This window comes from Saimiri boliviensis, chromosome 11, assembly GCF_048565385.1.
Source record: "Saimiri boliviensis isolate mSaiBol1 chromosome 11, mSaiBol1.pri, whole genome shotgun sequence".
Lineage (NCBI taxonomy): Eukaryota > Metazoa > Chordata > Mammalia > Primates > Cebidae > Saimiri > Saimiri boliviensis.
In genome coordinates, this window is record NC_133459.1 from 65051265 (window position 1) to 65066687 (window position 15423).

At 37.8% G+C, this 15423-nt stretch overlaps 1 protein-coding gene across 19 annotated transcripts in view; it reads left to right on the forward strand.

Annotated features, from left to right (window-relative positions):
• Window positions 1-15423, forward strand: part of SGIP1 (SH3GL interacting endocytic adaptor 1) — a 219875-nt gene that overhangs the window by 188589 nt on the left and 15863 nt on the right. For all 19 annotated transcript variants that reach the window (XM_074380980.1, XM_074380981.1, XM_074380975.1 and 16 more), the window contains one exon: window positions 4500-4611. In XM_074380980.1, the coding sequence (XP_074237081.1) occupies window positions 4500-4611 (112 nt within the window). The remainder of the gene's footprint in view (window positions 1-4499; window positions 4612-15423) is intronic.

The window sequence follows — 15423 nt, forward strand, 5'->3', positions numbered from 1 at the left end:
CGCTGTCTGTTAATATTATTTCAGTTATTAGAAAACAATTTTCAGTCCACTCTTAGTCCTCTTAGGCCATAAGGTTTGAATTTCTCATCATGTTGGACACTTTTCTGGCTTTAGCCCTGTTTTCCAGTAAAGAGACTAAACAAAAACTCCCTGAGGTGCTATAGGGGGAACAAAAGCATTCATTTATTACTCATATCATTCTCATTGAGTATAATCTTTATGCAAAACACCTGGTATTCTTGTCAATTAAACATTGATCTGCCTTTGGATTTGGTCATTCTACTTTGTAGGAATAAATTACCTCTTAAGGAAATTAAAAAAGGAAAAGAATACCCGGTTATACAAAGATGGATTTCGTTTGCTATCTGGACGTGGTTCGACATCAGGAGAATGTCTGTAGCGTAACAAATAGTTGTGGGAAATGACATGTAGACCAAATAGCAATAAGGAATATTGTTAAGTGGGACAAAGTAAAACACAAAATGGGATATCAGTGGAATGTATAGGGATGTGAAGAAATTAGGGTTGTAAATTTTGGATCCTTAGAGGTAGGAAGGTTCTTTGTAAATGTTTGTTGTTCTGTGTGCTTCTGCTTCCCTGGCATTATTGATCAATTCTACAATAAGGACGATGGTGTCCAGAGCTGAGCATAGCCAGAAGAGGGGTTGTTGTTGGGGCGTGGGAGGAGGTGGGTAAGGAAAAATGGGTCTTGATCACGCCACAGGTGGCCTGGTGTATCATCACACTGAAGAGTGTGGTCTTTAACGTGCGGTTATGTGTTTCGATTCCCATCGATGAGCTTTAAAACAAAGCACACAAGCAAACAAAAAGCGGTCCAACCCTCATTTCTAGTGATGTATGTCTTACTCATCCTTTGATATAGCCCAAGCTAGGGAAGGTGTTTAGAACTCAATAATAGAAAGTTGATGATCAAAGAAAGCCTCCAGGTGCTTTTTTTTTTTTCACTTATTCTTCTACCAAGCAAGTTTTCACAAACCACAATTGTTTCATTAATTTTAAATCTTGATATATCAGAATTTTACATTTGTTTCTGCTGATATTTTTCTTATAACTTCCAGTTTAGTACCTCAAAAATTTAAGAAAAATTTTAGCACTTTTAATGAATCTGCCATGATGATCATCATAAAAATAGTTAATCGTTACTGAGTGCTTACTGTGGTTCAAGCGCTGTGCTAAATGCTTTGCCTCATTTTATCCTCAGAACAGGCCTACAAAATGGGTATCATGACATCATCCCTGCCAAAGATCATTTAGATAACAAGTGTCAGAGACAGGACTCAATCCCAGGTATGTCTGATGCCAAATCCCATGCTCTTAGCCACTACAGTGTGCCCTTTCTGAGCACTTCATTGAGTTTTGTCCAAGCCGCTGAAGACCCCAAGGCTAGGGACCAATCTCTGAGATAATCCACTAGAGAGTTCCTTCACAATGGATATATAGCTACTGATTCATGCTCTTTGGATGTTGTGATTTGTCTAATTGTCAATTTCCTTGGCAAGACCATGATCCATACAACTTTTACTATTTTCTTCACAAGACTATCATAGAAGACTATTAAATGCTTTACAGAATTGAAAAATATTATGATGATGACATTCTCTTTCTATACTAACATCTGCATTTCTCGTTTTTATCTTTTTTCCTAAGAAATATCCTCACTGACATTATTGTCTCCTTCACTAAATTATTCACCACACTTTGAGCCTTGTTTCCATCGAACTGTAAAATGAAGACGGTACTTACTTCACACATTTACATAGCTAGCATGCTCTAAACTCAAGTCCATTGCAAATCACCCCTGGTTCAAATACTTCAGAGGCCTCCACTTTCCATTCAGGGTGTTCTAACCCTAGTTTCAAAACTCCAAGAACCTCAGGAAATTTATAATTCTACTTTAAATAATAAAAATGATGCATATATGTGTGCTTTGCTCTGAAAAGTATTCTTAGATTTGTAGTAGATTATCAAAAATGAATTATGATTTTAATGGCTATAAAGACAAATTTTTCTAAGTATTTATATAAAATTCTTCATGACCTAATTGCTAACTCCCCAAGCCTCATACTCAAATTACCCTGCTCCTGTCACCCTTCAATACCCACTACACTCACATACACACACAACACCACACTGCCTGTGGTTTCTTAAAATGTGTATGCTCAGCTCCCCACGTACATACACGGTGGGCCTCATTCCTTCTACCATTTGTGAGGTCATATTCATCGTCAGACCTCAGTTCTGACATCATCTTAATGAAACCCACGCTGATCTATACAAGCAGCCTTAAGTGCTTTCATAGAGCTTTGCTCATACCATTCTTTTAAAGAATTTATCAAATCACTTTATTTGATTGTAGATTTATCTATCCTCCTCACCAAGTTTCAATTGCATAGTGAAAAAGACCCTGATAGAACAATTCAGCCCTCTTACCACCGTGGCCTAGTTCTAACCAGCAGTTAGAGAAGCCAGTAGCCATTCTTCTCCAAAATCTGGTAGTTGCTCAATAAACATTTGAACTAATGAGTGAGCAAATAAACTGAACAACACTATTGCAAATAATGGCCTGTGTTTTTGTGCCTTTATTGTTTATAAATGCGCACAAACCTTACCTTTCTGAGACCGAACTGTGAATAATTCGACATTTATTTAGTGAAAGGCCAATATAGTACAGGCTAGGTTTTAGGGAGTGTCACGGTCTCATTAAAGAAGCTAATGCCATTATTCCTTCCTTTTAAAATTTAGGGCTCTATGGGCAGCGAAGACTTAGCATGCACACGCTAACTTCAGACTCACCCATTGGCACTGTAATTATACACTTGGTACTGTAATTCCCTACTAAGAAGGCAAAATAATAAAACCCTCAGAATTGAAACTTTGAACTCTTACATACCCTAGTGCCAATCTTAAACTTTATGCAAACCAGCTGTGCAGGACTGAACACGTTGTATAAACTCTTTGCGCCTTGGTTCCATCAAACTGTAAAATGAAGACAATGCTTACTTCATACATTTACATAGGTAATATATAAAACACTTAGAAGTGTGCAACAAATAATGTTAATGGAGGTAATTACGATTAGCAAATGTTGATGATGTTGATGATTGGCATACTGCTGCTGCTAACATCAGCACATTGAACTGTAACTCATTGAGGACAAAGTACTATTGACAAAGTACACATTGACTCCTCAGTACCTACCGTAATACCTGTTACATAGTAGATATTAGATAACTGTTTGTTAAATTAATTGTCAATTGCCAAGTCCAAGAAATTGAAAGCCAAGAGGAGATAGAAAAGAGACTAGAATGAACTAGAATGATAAAGGAAAGCTTTATCGAGGAGGGAGGTGTACAATCGGTAGATTATTTTCAGACCTGGAGAAGAGGACAAAAGTTATTGAAGACAAAAGAAAATAAACATAACACTAAAGTATGTAGTCTGTGCCAGTCGTGGGAAGAAGTAAATGCAGTGTTTGGCAGGAAAGGGAAGCAGTGAGTATGTGACACAATTAAATACTTTATGTAACAATTACCAAAACTTTACTGTTCAATACCATGCCTAGAGATCAATAACAAAAACAATAATCCTAAACGTTGATACTTTCAGAAGCTACACACAGCAAAATGATTCAGGAAAATGATTCATTTGGAACACTCCATGGTATAGTGGGAAAAACATGAGTTTCAGAGGGAGATAAACCTAGGTTTGAATTTTTGTTTTACCACTTAACTAACTATATTATCTTGGACAAGTCACATACATGAAGCTTGGGTTTCCTCTTCCACAAAATGGGAATAATCATACCTATCCCACTGGGCAGATGTGGAATTGGAAGGAGATTATTCATGTAAGGCACCCAGTGAGTGCCCTGAGAGCTTCTGTTACTTTTAATAGTGTGAATTAGTGCATTTATGTGTTGTACTAAGTCGATGTGTATATTTTGGTTGCGTATGTTTTTGGACATGTAAACTTGAGCTTACTTGATCTGAGAGTAACTGGGCTTTTTGAAATGGAAATATCCAGAAAAAAACAAATGGGTTACGTGATACCACTTGGCCGCTATTCAAAATGAAAAAAGTTTTGAGTATGGGCAATTTATTGGACTGAATGCTTAACAGGAAACTAGTAATTGTCTTTATTAACCACCTGCTGTACAAACTGTCATGCAAATACTGCCTTATGTTTTATGCAAAACATTTGAAAACCCCTGTGCCTTTGTTCTGCTTGGATTTTCGTTTCTGTAGCAAAATACATAATTGAATTAATTTCAAGTGTGTTTGTCTGTAAACCAGCCAAATATTTCCTTTTAAATACTTGAGCTCTATGTTGAATATACAGAGTTATGGTTCTTAGTGCATTTACTTTTTTTACATTAAGGGGTAGATTTTGTTCCTTAATCCTTTAATGGGCTTTTAGTTTCACATACGCTAAAGTGTCTCCTATTTGCATAATAAATGAAAACTTTCCATTTCATGCAGGTTCTTCCAGGGGACCCAGCCCCCTAACCATGGGAGCCCAGGACACTCTCCCTGTTGCAGCAGCATTTACAGAAACAGTCAATGCCTACTTCAAAGGAGCTGATCCAAGCAAGTAAGCCTGATACTTGGTCCACAATCAGAAAAAATAGAACACTTTAGCCTGTTGAGTGTGAAACATCCTAATATAACCTTTTCATTCTTTATTTTAAAAAGCAAAAAAATAATTCAGTTAGCAATAGTAGATGGCACAGCTAGAATAGAGGTAAAAAATGTCATTAGGAATATTGATTTCATGCTTTTAAAAATGTATCGAGAACTTACCGTAGAAATCTTTGGTTCTGTTTTTATTGCAAGTAATGGAAAACTCTAACCCAGTTCTGTCAACAATGAGGAAATTTATTGTCTCATGAAAGTAAATGTGCAGATCATGTCTTTTATTGTCTTAGTTTTTCCTGGATGGGAATCACCCACATATAAATTAAAACAATTGTTCATTGGAATTAGGACATGAAAGAAAAAACACCTTTCCAAAACATCTAAAGTAGCAAGGGAACAAGTTTTCTGTGATCTTTACTACGTAATGAAAAACTGACTGAAAATGAAAGAGAAAGAAAAAATTATAATCAGAGCAAAGTAAAAATTATAGGGAAAATTCACCACCTTCTATTTACATGAGCCTGATTTCACTTATACGTGTAAATACTGGCAACGCACTTGATCTGAATGCATATGTGATGTAATTAAATATCTGACTTCTTGCTAAAGAATTCCATGGATAGGATTCAGAAAATTGATGGATTCCCTGAAATTATATTGTGTATTTTATGCATGTGTATGTGGGCATTAATCTATAAAAAGAGACTATAATAACATTTTTCACTTAACAAAGGGATTTGTAATCTAAAAAAAGATTAAAAGTGATTAGTGATCTATACTGAAAACTAAAAAACTAAGAGTTATTTTCAATAGTGTCGTTAATATGATTCCAGGTCTGAATTTGATCAACAAAGAGAAAACTTAGGTGAGGAAAGAATTGCTCTTAATTTTTTTACTTACAAAGACTAGTGTTTGGAAAAACTTAGTATTCATGACAATAAGAACAGGAAACCAGGCACAGTGGCTCACACCTATAATCCCAGCACTTTGGGAGGCTGAGGCAGGTGGATTGCTGAGGCCAGGAGTTCAAGACCACCCCTGGCAACACAGGGAGACCCTGCCTCTGCAAAAAAATACAAAAATTGGCTGAGTGTGGTGGTACACATCTGTAGTCCCAGCTACTCAGGAATTTGAGGTGGGAGGGTTGCTTGAGCCTGGGAGGCGAAGGCAGCAGTGGGTCATGATGACCCCACAGCACTCCAGCTTGGGTGACAGAGCAAGACTTTGTTTCAGAAAACTAAATACAATTTTAAAAACTGGAGAAAAAAAGTAAATGTGTATAAAGAACACTAGACTATATTATAAAAAGTTTTTGAAACAGTGATAATTAAATATAATTACAACTTGGATCACCATATATATATTAAGTGGAAATTGGTACGACTAATCATGAATCCTCTTGACAGTTCAGAAACACTAGTTTTAGATTTAAAACTCAAAATCTAACAATATTATACTGGAAAACTAATATAATTAGTAACTCCACCTTTTAGTGTACTAGCAAGCCACTAGGACCTTTCAACTTCATGTCTCTTTAAACAACATCTAGATTTCATTCTATGCCCAGAATATTATAGAGAAACAAACACTGTGGACTCTGGATTCTCCATGTCCTTTCTCTTTCATCTTCAAAACAGAAAGGCCATTTGCCACCTTCACATATCAATAGAAATTACAAGCTACCTCCTACAGAGCATACATCTGAACTGTTAAAGCGAGTAGACAACATGAGCGTTAGCTGTAGATATGCTTTATTCATACATATTTGTTCTGCAGAATCTTCTCTGGCCAAAGAATTTGCATAATTTTCTGTCATTTCAGTTCCGAAAAATATTTATCACCGACTACTTATGACCTATACCTTAGAAAATCAAGTTGGCCTGAATTGAGAAAAGCAGACAGAAACACCATTTAGTTTTTATTTTATTTTTTGAGCTAGGAATCTCTCCTTGTCACCCAGGCTGAAGTGCATTGGCACAATCATAGCTTACTGTAGCCTCAACCTCCCAGGCTCAGGCAATCCTCCCATTTCAGCCTTCAGAGTAGCTGGAACTACAGACACATGCTACACCCAGCTAATTTTTGTATTTTTTTTTTGTAGAGATGGGGTTTGATCATATTGCCCAGGCTGGTCTTCACCTCCTAGACTCACACGATCTGCCCATCTTGGTTTCCCAAAGAGCTAGTATTGCAGGTGTGAGCCACTGTGCCTGGCCAAAAACAACCTTTTTAAAAAATAAGAGTAATCAGGAGTGTGGAGTGAATGTATATACCTGAGTGAAAACCATCGGGAATCACACAAGAATGAATTCCTCTTTGCTTCCCAATTGGCTTTCGTTCATTCATCCACTAATTTATTCAGAGAGACCTACTTGGTCTCCCTTCTTCAGCTTTTGCCCCCCTACAAAGTCTCAACATACCATGTCACTCTTCTGCTCAAAATCCTCCTATCTTGTTCAAGGTAAAAACAAAGTGTTTCATAATGCTGTTATGAGGCCCTCCATGATCTGCCCTTTGAGACTCCCCAGCCTCACCCCAGTGGCTGTTTCTCTGATCCCATCTCCACCTTTCTTCCCTTATCCATGACTGTGCCTCCATCCCTCACCTCCATATTTACTCCACTCCATCCACATGGCCTCATGGCATCTCTCTTCTATCACCCCAATCCATCTGCATCTCAGGTATTTTCATTTGCTGCACTTCCTGCCTTCGTGAAATCTTCTCCTAGGTATCTGAGTGACTTGTCCCCTCGTTCCCTTCACGATTCTTCAGTAAATTTATCAATCCTATATAAAATGTTATTCCTATATAAAACAACAATATTTTTTCTATCCTATATAAAATAACAACACGTCTCCCCACTCCCGTCAACATTTTTTTCCTCTTTACCTCACGTTCTCTTCCTCCATAGTCCTTCTCTCTAACATCCTACATCTTTTGTTGTTGTTGTCATCCATTATCTGTCTTCTCCCCCACTAGAATGCAAATACCATGAGAGCTGGATTTTGCCTATTTGGTTCACTGTTGTATCCTCGGCTAAACAGGACAAAGCATATTTGCTCAACAAGTTGAATTGAATTACTCACCTAACATTTACAAAATGGCTACTAGGTACTTGTATTGTGCTAGACAGGAGATATATTAGTGATAAAGACTCCTCGTATGAAAACTAGGACTTGTGCACAAATATAATACCAAGTGCACCATAGAACAGGTGTAGCTATGGTGCAATAGGACTCAAGAAGCCCAATAACATTTTTTAAAATTCCAACAAGTGGTATAGCAACCTATCCCCTGTCAGCCTGTCACAACATAAGCCAGGGTTTTCATCCTGGTTCAGTTTCCCAATCCACTAAGACAGGCATAGGGTGCTCTGTACCTGCAAGCCTGGTGTTTGCGGCCTTGGCACTCCAATGACATGGCACTTGAGCCAAATTAATATTAGTGTTTTTCCTATACCTTCCTAAATTGAGCCTTTGACTTGTGGATGTATATAGAATCAGCTTTAATTATATTGCCATAAATAGTTGTAGGATACCCTGAATGCTGGCAGGTGGGAGATCCAATATAGTTCATTAAAAATTTGAGATCAGAAACTTATAAATGAATCATAAAGTGACACTCTTCTGTATTTAACTTCATCTTCAGCAACCATTTTATTGTTCTTCCTTTATTATTCACTTTCAAGGAAACAGCTCAAGTTCTATCACCAGGTGGAAATAATGCCAACCAAGGTACCAAACAGAGAAATGATGCAGCAAAGGCATTTGGACTTGATTTTGTCTATAGTTCCCTGTCATTCTTCATCAAAGCCATTCTTCTCAGACCATCCATTGGAAACAGAAATCTACTATCTTAATTATCATATACTATGATATGTAACCCATTTAAATATAGTTATACTCTAATTATTCAGAGCACCTGTAACAGGGATTCTGATATCTAAGACTTTCTCAGTAGCTGACAGGCAGCGAGTTCCTCGACCTTTGCTGCTGATTGGGGAAACACATCTCCCGCTATTAGTTCCTATTTAAACAATGTTGGTGCTTAAAAATAAGGGTCAGAGATTAGCTCTCTAATTCCCTGGAAAAGCTTAGGTTTCTCAGCTCTAGCCTATCTTTCTTTTATCAACACATTTTAATTATTTATTCAGTATCTGTCTTCCTGTTTAAAGTAGAGGTTTGCACAAGGACCATTTGTCCAATTTGTCACTGCCAATTCGAGCTCATTACATTGTGCCTGGTATGTTGTATAGGCGCTCTATAAATAAATATGTAAATGTATTAATTCATTTTTTAAACATTGAGTTCTCACTCTGAGTTCTGTGTTATGCACCGTTGCCCTCCCAGAACCTATGACACAGAACTTGTCTTCACAATAGTAGATCAGATGTGCACTAAACTGGAACACAGTTTTCCAGAAAAAGATCTGTACCAGTCTCCAAGAGAAACCAGGAATGGAAAAACCAAGGAAGGCTCAATGGAGAGGATCTTAAGAAACATTTCAGAAAGGCCTTCTTTTGAACTGAGTCTTATAATATGAAAAGTAGTACATAAGCCAAAGAAAGGGAATGGTAAAGAAGAGAAGAGAAGCTACATCCACACAGATGGACACCGAGAAAGAGATGTGGGGGGTTATTTAGCAGTTCATATAAGTCGTATTTTATGAGCGGGATGCATTTCTGATGACGTCACACCTTCCCTGAACAAAACTGGCCAGTGTTTCTGTGAGCAGCCCACGGGTGCTGCCGGTGGCACTAGAGAAAATCCAGTGTATAAGTCACTTGGCTGGTTGACTTTGAAGTTTTGCCATTTTTTGGCAAATATTTCATTTGTGAAGATTCACATGATTTCTTATTTTATTCATGAAGTAAGCATCTATTCATATTTCCATCTCACATTATTTCCACAATTCAAACTCACATGAAATGTAGCCACCTTGCATGCTGGTAGGAACAATCCTTATGATTTTTAAAAAAAGATATTTCTTTAGTAAGTATAGAAAATACTAAACTTTTATATGGAAAATTCCAGTTCAATTTAGACACTGGATGGATTAATACATCAACAAAAGTTCTGACTCTGACAGTAGTGATACTGAAATGTAATTGAGGCCTCAGTACTTCTTACATTGGCCTACATGGACCACTTCTCCCACCTTCTACCCAACACTGTAATCCTTTTGAAAGCAGAGGCTATTTTGCTCATTTTTAAATTACCACCCCACTGGAAAAAATAATAACAACTTGCATAGATAAGAGTGAATAGATAGATGTCTATTGAGTTAATAAATGCCAGCTCCTCCCCTCTCTGACTTGCTTTCAAAACAGAAATTTTATCTCCTACCAAGATACCATTTAGATCTTATTTTGAACAATCTGGAAAGACAACTGAGAAAATTCCCTACCAGTTAAAAAACATTTTAACTGGTAGGGAGCTACCACTGCTAATAACAATATACTGAGTGATAGTAGGTGCTGAAATCTAATTTTACAAGTGCTCTAATTGTTTCCTTTTTTTTTTTCTTTTTTGAGACGAAGTCTCACTCTGTCGCCCAGGCTGGAATGCAGTGCCATGATCTGGGCTCCCTGCAACCTCTGCCTCCCAGATTCAGACAATTCTCCTGCCTCAGCCTCCTGAGTAGCCAGGATTACAGGCGTATGCCACCACACCCAGCTAATTTTTGTATTTTTAGTAGAGACAGGGTTTCACCATGTTGGTCAGGTTGGTCTCGAACTCCTGACCTCGCGATCGACCCACCTTGGCCTACCAAAGTTCTGGGATTACAGGCGTGACCCACCATGCCCGGCCTCTAATTGTTTTCTAATAGAGCTGCCAAGCAATATTTTCTACATGTCCACATATGGACAAATATCAAGAGTAGACTCAGCTTGAGGGGGAAGTCTAGGCTCAGAACCAATTCAGCACTAGTATACAAACAAGGTTAATGGATCTAAAAGGTAGAGAGGGACGGCAGCAGTTTGCTCCCAAACTGGGAGATCATCAGTATTCTCTGGGAGAGATGGAGATGCAAACTTCCAGAAACCAAAACTCTCATTCAGAGCGCGACAAAGTTATGGATTTAACACCTGTGTAAGAGAGGTCCACATGGCAACTTTAAGACTCATCTGCTCCCCGTCTCTGCCCCAAACCCAGCCTTATACATACAAGGCTATAGCAGTTCATCACTTAAGCTATTTTGAATGTACGCCAGAGAGCACCTCACCTGAATGAAGTATATTTGTATATTTCATCAGAGTTCCACAATATATAAGGTGACTATGGGACAAAATGGAGTCCCCATGCTCCAATGTGAGCAAAGTTTTCATTTATTAGCATCAATTTCCCTAGAAAGTACATACCTGTGAAGTAATACAAGAGTCAGCTATGGAAACGTTGGAGGAAGTCGTAAAGAAGCTCACTCACTTTAAGTATTTACTGTTTCCCAAAGAAGAATAAGCCTTGTGAAACTTCTGCTTCTAGCCAACGTAGAGTAACAGACCAATTTATCCTTCTACCTCAAACAGCTTAAAAATGAGCAAAATATATAAAACAATGACTTGCAAGACTTGAAGGACAGTGATCCCTAAGAGGAGAGGTGTGCCCTATGATTGCTCCAGCTTACTTCCTTGAGAGTTTTCAGGCCTGGCATAAGGAGAGCCCAGCTGACTTCCAGCTGCTCATGGGGAGGTGTTTCACTGAGGCTCTCTACTACAAAATTGGCTGAGGGAAGTGCCCGGGGAAGCTAAGGTAGATGGGTGCTGCCACCACCATGCACTGCAAAAGATGGCAGTGGAGAAGGTGTGAACATGGCAGGAGCCTGGAGCCAAAGAATCCATCTGCATTATAAGATCTGGGCATTGTGGCAGCCCGGCCAGTCGTTTTACGTGAGTCAGATGATAGGAAAGCTGTCTGTGCTACCAGGTGCTGCGAGAGCTATGTGGCTTGCAAAACCCCCGCTCTGGGGACACTACATGCACTGCAGGAACCACAAACAAGCCTCTTGCACTGCAAAAACCTGGCACTACATAAGCCTTCTGCATTGCGAGAGCGTGTATTTGCAAGCAGGCTGAAAGGGAGAAAGAAAACCCCTTTCTCCTGCAATGTGTCCGTAGTGTCTCTATTGACAAAACTAAGCGTGGTTCCTGTAAGCAAAGAGAAAACATATTAAGGGTCCATTAATTTTCTCAGAGTAGGTGGTAAAGGGTGAATTGGCACTGAGAGGCAATGAATTGATTTTATATAGACATTGACACAGTGATTATAAATCTCATGTGGAAATTCAAAGGGCCTACCACAGCCAAAACAACTATGCAAAGGAACGAAGTTAGAGGACTAACATTATTTGATTTCAGAACTATTATAAAGCTACTGTAATCAAGACAGTGTGATATTGTCTTAAAAGTAGACCAAATAGATCAATAGAACAGAATTGTGAATCCAGAAATTGACTCACACGGATAAGGACAATTAAATTTCAACAAAATTTTCAAGGTAATTCTGTGGACGGTCTTCTCAAAAAAAATGGTGCTGAAACAACTGAATGTTCATACACACACACACACACACACACACACACACACACACACAAACTGAGATTCGTACTTGACACTGTTTACACTGTAAGACTAAAATAGGTGAAAATGGGTAATGAAGCTAAATGTAAAACCAAAGATTTTTTTAAACTTGTAGAAGAAAATATAAAAGAGCCAGTTGCAGTGGCTCATGCCTGTAATCCAAGCATTTTGGGAGGCCAAGGCATGAGGACTGCTTGAGGCCAGGAGTTTCAGGCTGCAGAGAGCTCTGATTGCACCACTGCACTCCAGTCTGGGTGACAGAGAAAGACCCTGTCACAAAAAAAAGGGAAAAGAAAGGAAAGAAAAGAAAATACAAATGAAACTTTTGTGACCTTGGGTTTGGCAAAGATTTCTTAACTAAGACACCAAAAGAATGACTGGATTAGATATAACCCATAAAAGAATAAACTGATGAATTAAAAACTTTGGCTCTTCATAATAGAATGATTTATAATCCTTTGGGTATATACCCAGTAATGGGATTGTTGGGTCAAATGGTTTTTCTATTTCTAGCTCCTTGAGGAATCACCACACTGTCTTCCACAATGGTTGAACTAATTTACACTCTCACCAATAGTGTACAAGCATTCCTATTTCTCCACATCCTCTCCAGCATCTGTTGTCTCCAGATTTTTTAATGATCGTCATTCTAACTGGCGTGAGATGGTATCTCAATGTGGTTTTGATTAGCATTTCTCTAATGACCGGTGATGATGAGCATTTTTTCATATGTTTGTTGGCCACATAAATGTCTTCTTTTGAAAAGTGTCTCTTCATATCCTTTGCCCACTTTTTATTGGGGTTGTTTACTTTTTTCTTGTAAATTTGTTTTAGTTCTTTGTAGATTTTTGAGGTTAGCCCTTTGTCAGATAGGTAGATTGCAACTATTTTTTCCTATTCTGTTGATTGCTGATTTACTCTAATGATTGTTTCTTTTGCTGTGCAGAAGCTCTTAAGTTTAATTAGATCCCATTTTTCTATTATAAAGACACATGCGCATGTATGATCATTGCAGCACTGTTCACAATAGCAAAGACTAGCAACGAACCCAAATGCCCATCAACAATAGACTGGATAAAGAAAATGTGGCATATATACACCATGGAATACTATGCAACCATAAAAAAGGATGAGTTCATGTCCTTTGCAGGGACATGGATGAAACTGGAAACCATCATTCTCAGCAAACTGACACAAGAACAGAAAACCAAACACTGCATGTTCTCACTCATAAGTGGGTGTTGAACAATGAGAACGCATGGACGCAGGGAGGGGAGCATCACACACTGGGGCCTGTTGGGGGTTGGGGGAACTAGGAGAGAGATAGCAGGGGGTGGGGGATTGGAGAGGGATAGCATTAGGAGAAGTACCTAATGTAGGTGACAGGGGGATGGATGCAGCAAACCACAATGGCATGTGTAAAAATCCTGCACAATCTACACATGTACCCCAGAACTTAAAGTACGATAATGAAAAAAAACCTTCTGCTCTTCAAACGTGATTTTAAGAGAAAGAAAAAACAAAACAAGCCACCGACTGGGCTGCAAATTATATATCTGATAAATGACATGCCCAGAATATATAAAGAAACCTTAACATTCAAAGAGAGAACAAACAACTCTATTTTAAAACTTGGCAGACAGTTTAAGCAGTCACTTTGCCAAAGAAGATAACTGATGATAAGCATATAAAAGATGCTTACGATTCTTAGCCATTAGGGAAATGCAAATTAAAACAACAGGAAGATACCACTACTCACCTATTAGAATGGCTAAGATTAAAAAGATCAATTCTACCAAGTGTTGGTGAGATATGGGAGAACTAAAACCCTCATGCACAGCTGTGTTTTTCACTTTAGAAAACATGCAGTTTCTTTGAAAGCCTACACCTATTGCGTGAGCTAATGACTTAAGTAAGTACCCTCCTGTGTACTTACCAAAAGAAATGACAGAGTATATTCATAGAAATACCTGTACACATGTATTCATTGCACCTTTATTTGTAATAGGCAAAAACTGGAAAGAACCCAAATGTTCTTTAGTAGGTGAATAAATGTTTTTTAAATGTGGAATATCCATACACTACACAGCCACAAAAAGAAATGAACTATTGGTGCAGACAACTACATGGACAAATCTCAAAATAATTATGTGGAACGAAAGAATCAAAAAAGCACACATCTTACAGTTCTGTTATATAAAATACTAGAAGTTGCAAACAAAGGTATAGTGACCAGACGCATATTAACTCTTGCCTAGGGACAGGGAAAGGAAATAGCGGGAAAGCTTACAAAAAGGCATTACGAAGAAAGCATGAGAAAACTTTTAAGGATGATGGAAATATTCACTCTTCTTAATTGTATGATGATTTTACATCATATAATCTCATGGAATTTTATACTGTAAATAAGTACAGTTTATTATATATCAATTATATCTTCATAAAGTCTTCTTTTAAAAAAAAAAAAAGAATTATTTTCTCTTCCACACTATCATCCCATTGTGTTAACTCATGTGACTGATTTTACAATTTGACCAAATAGACCAATTAATGGAATGAAGCACTAGTTAAGTGCAAGGCAAAAACTTTACCTCATGAGTACGTAAAAGAACATGCTAAAGGCATTACTCACGTTACTTGAAGAACTAAGACAATCCCTGGGAAACAATGTGATAACATTACATAATTTAATATCTTCAAATATGCTGCCAAAAATTCAGGAATCAAAGTGAAGGGGAACCACTAGAGTTCAATGCATGAGGTGAATCTATAGACTTCTACAGAAAGAGAAAAGCTATGCTTTTCTTCTTACATTTTGAAACACATAAAACAAAATAGTCACTTTTTAAAATAAGTGTTAACCATTGAGTTCTCAGGTAAGTTAGAAATGATACACTGCTAGTGGGAGTGTAAATTAATTCAACCATTGTAGAAAGTAGTTTGGTGATTCCTCAAAGAGCTGAAAGCAGAACTACCCTTTGACCCAGAGATCCCATTACTGGTTATATTCCTAAAAATATATAAATCATTCTATCATCAAGACACATGCACTGGCGTGTTCATTGAAGTACTATTTGCAATAGCTAAGACACAGAATCAACCTAAATGCCCATCAGTGGTAGACCAGATAAAGAAAATGTGTTACACAGACACCATGGAATACTAGGCAGCCATTAAAAAGAATGAGATCTT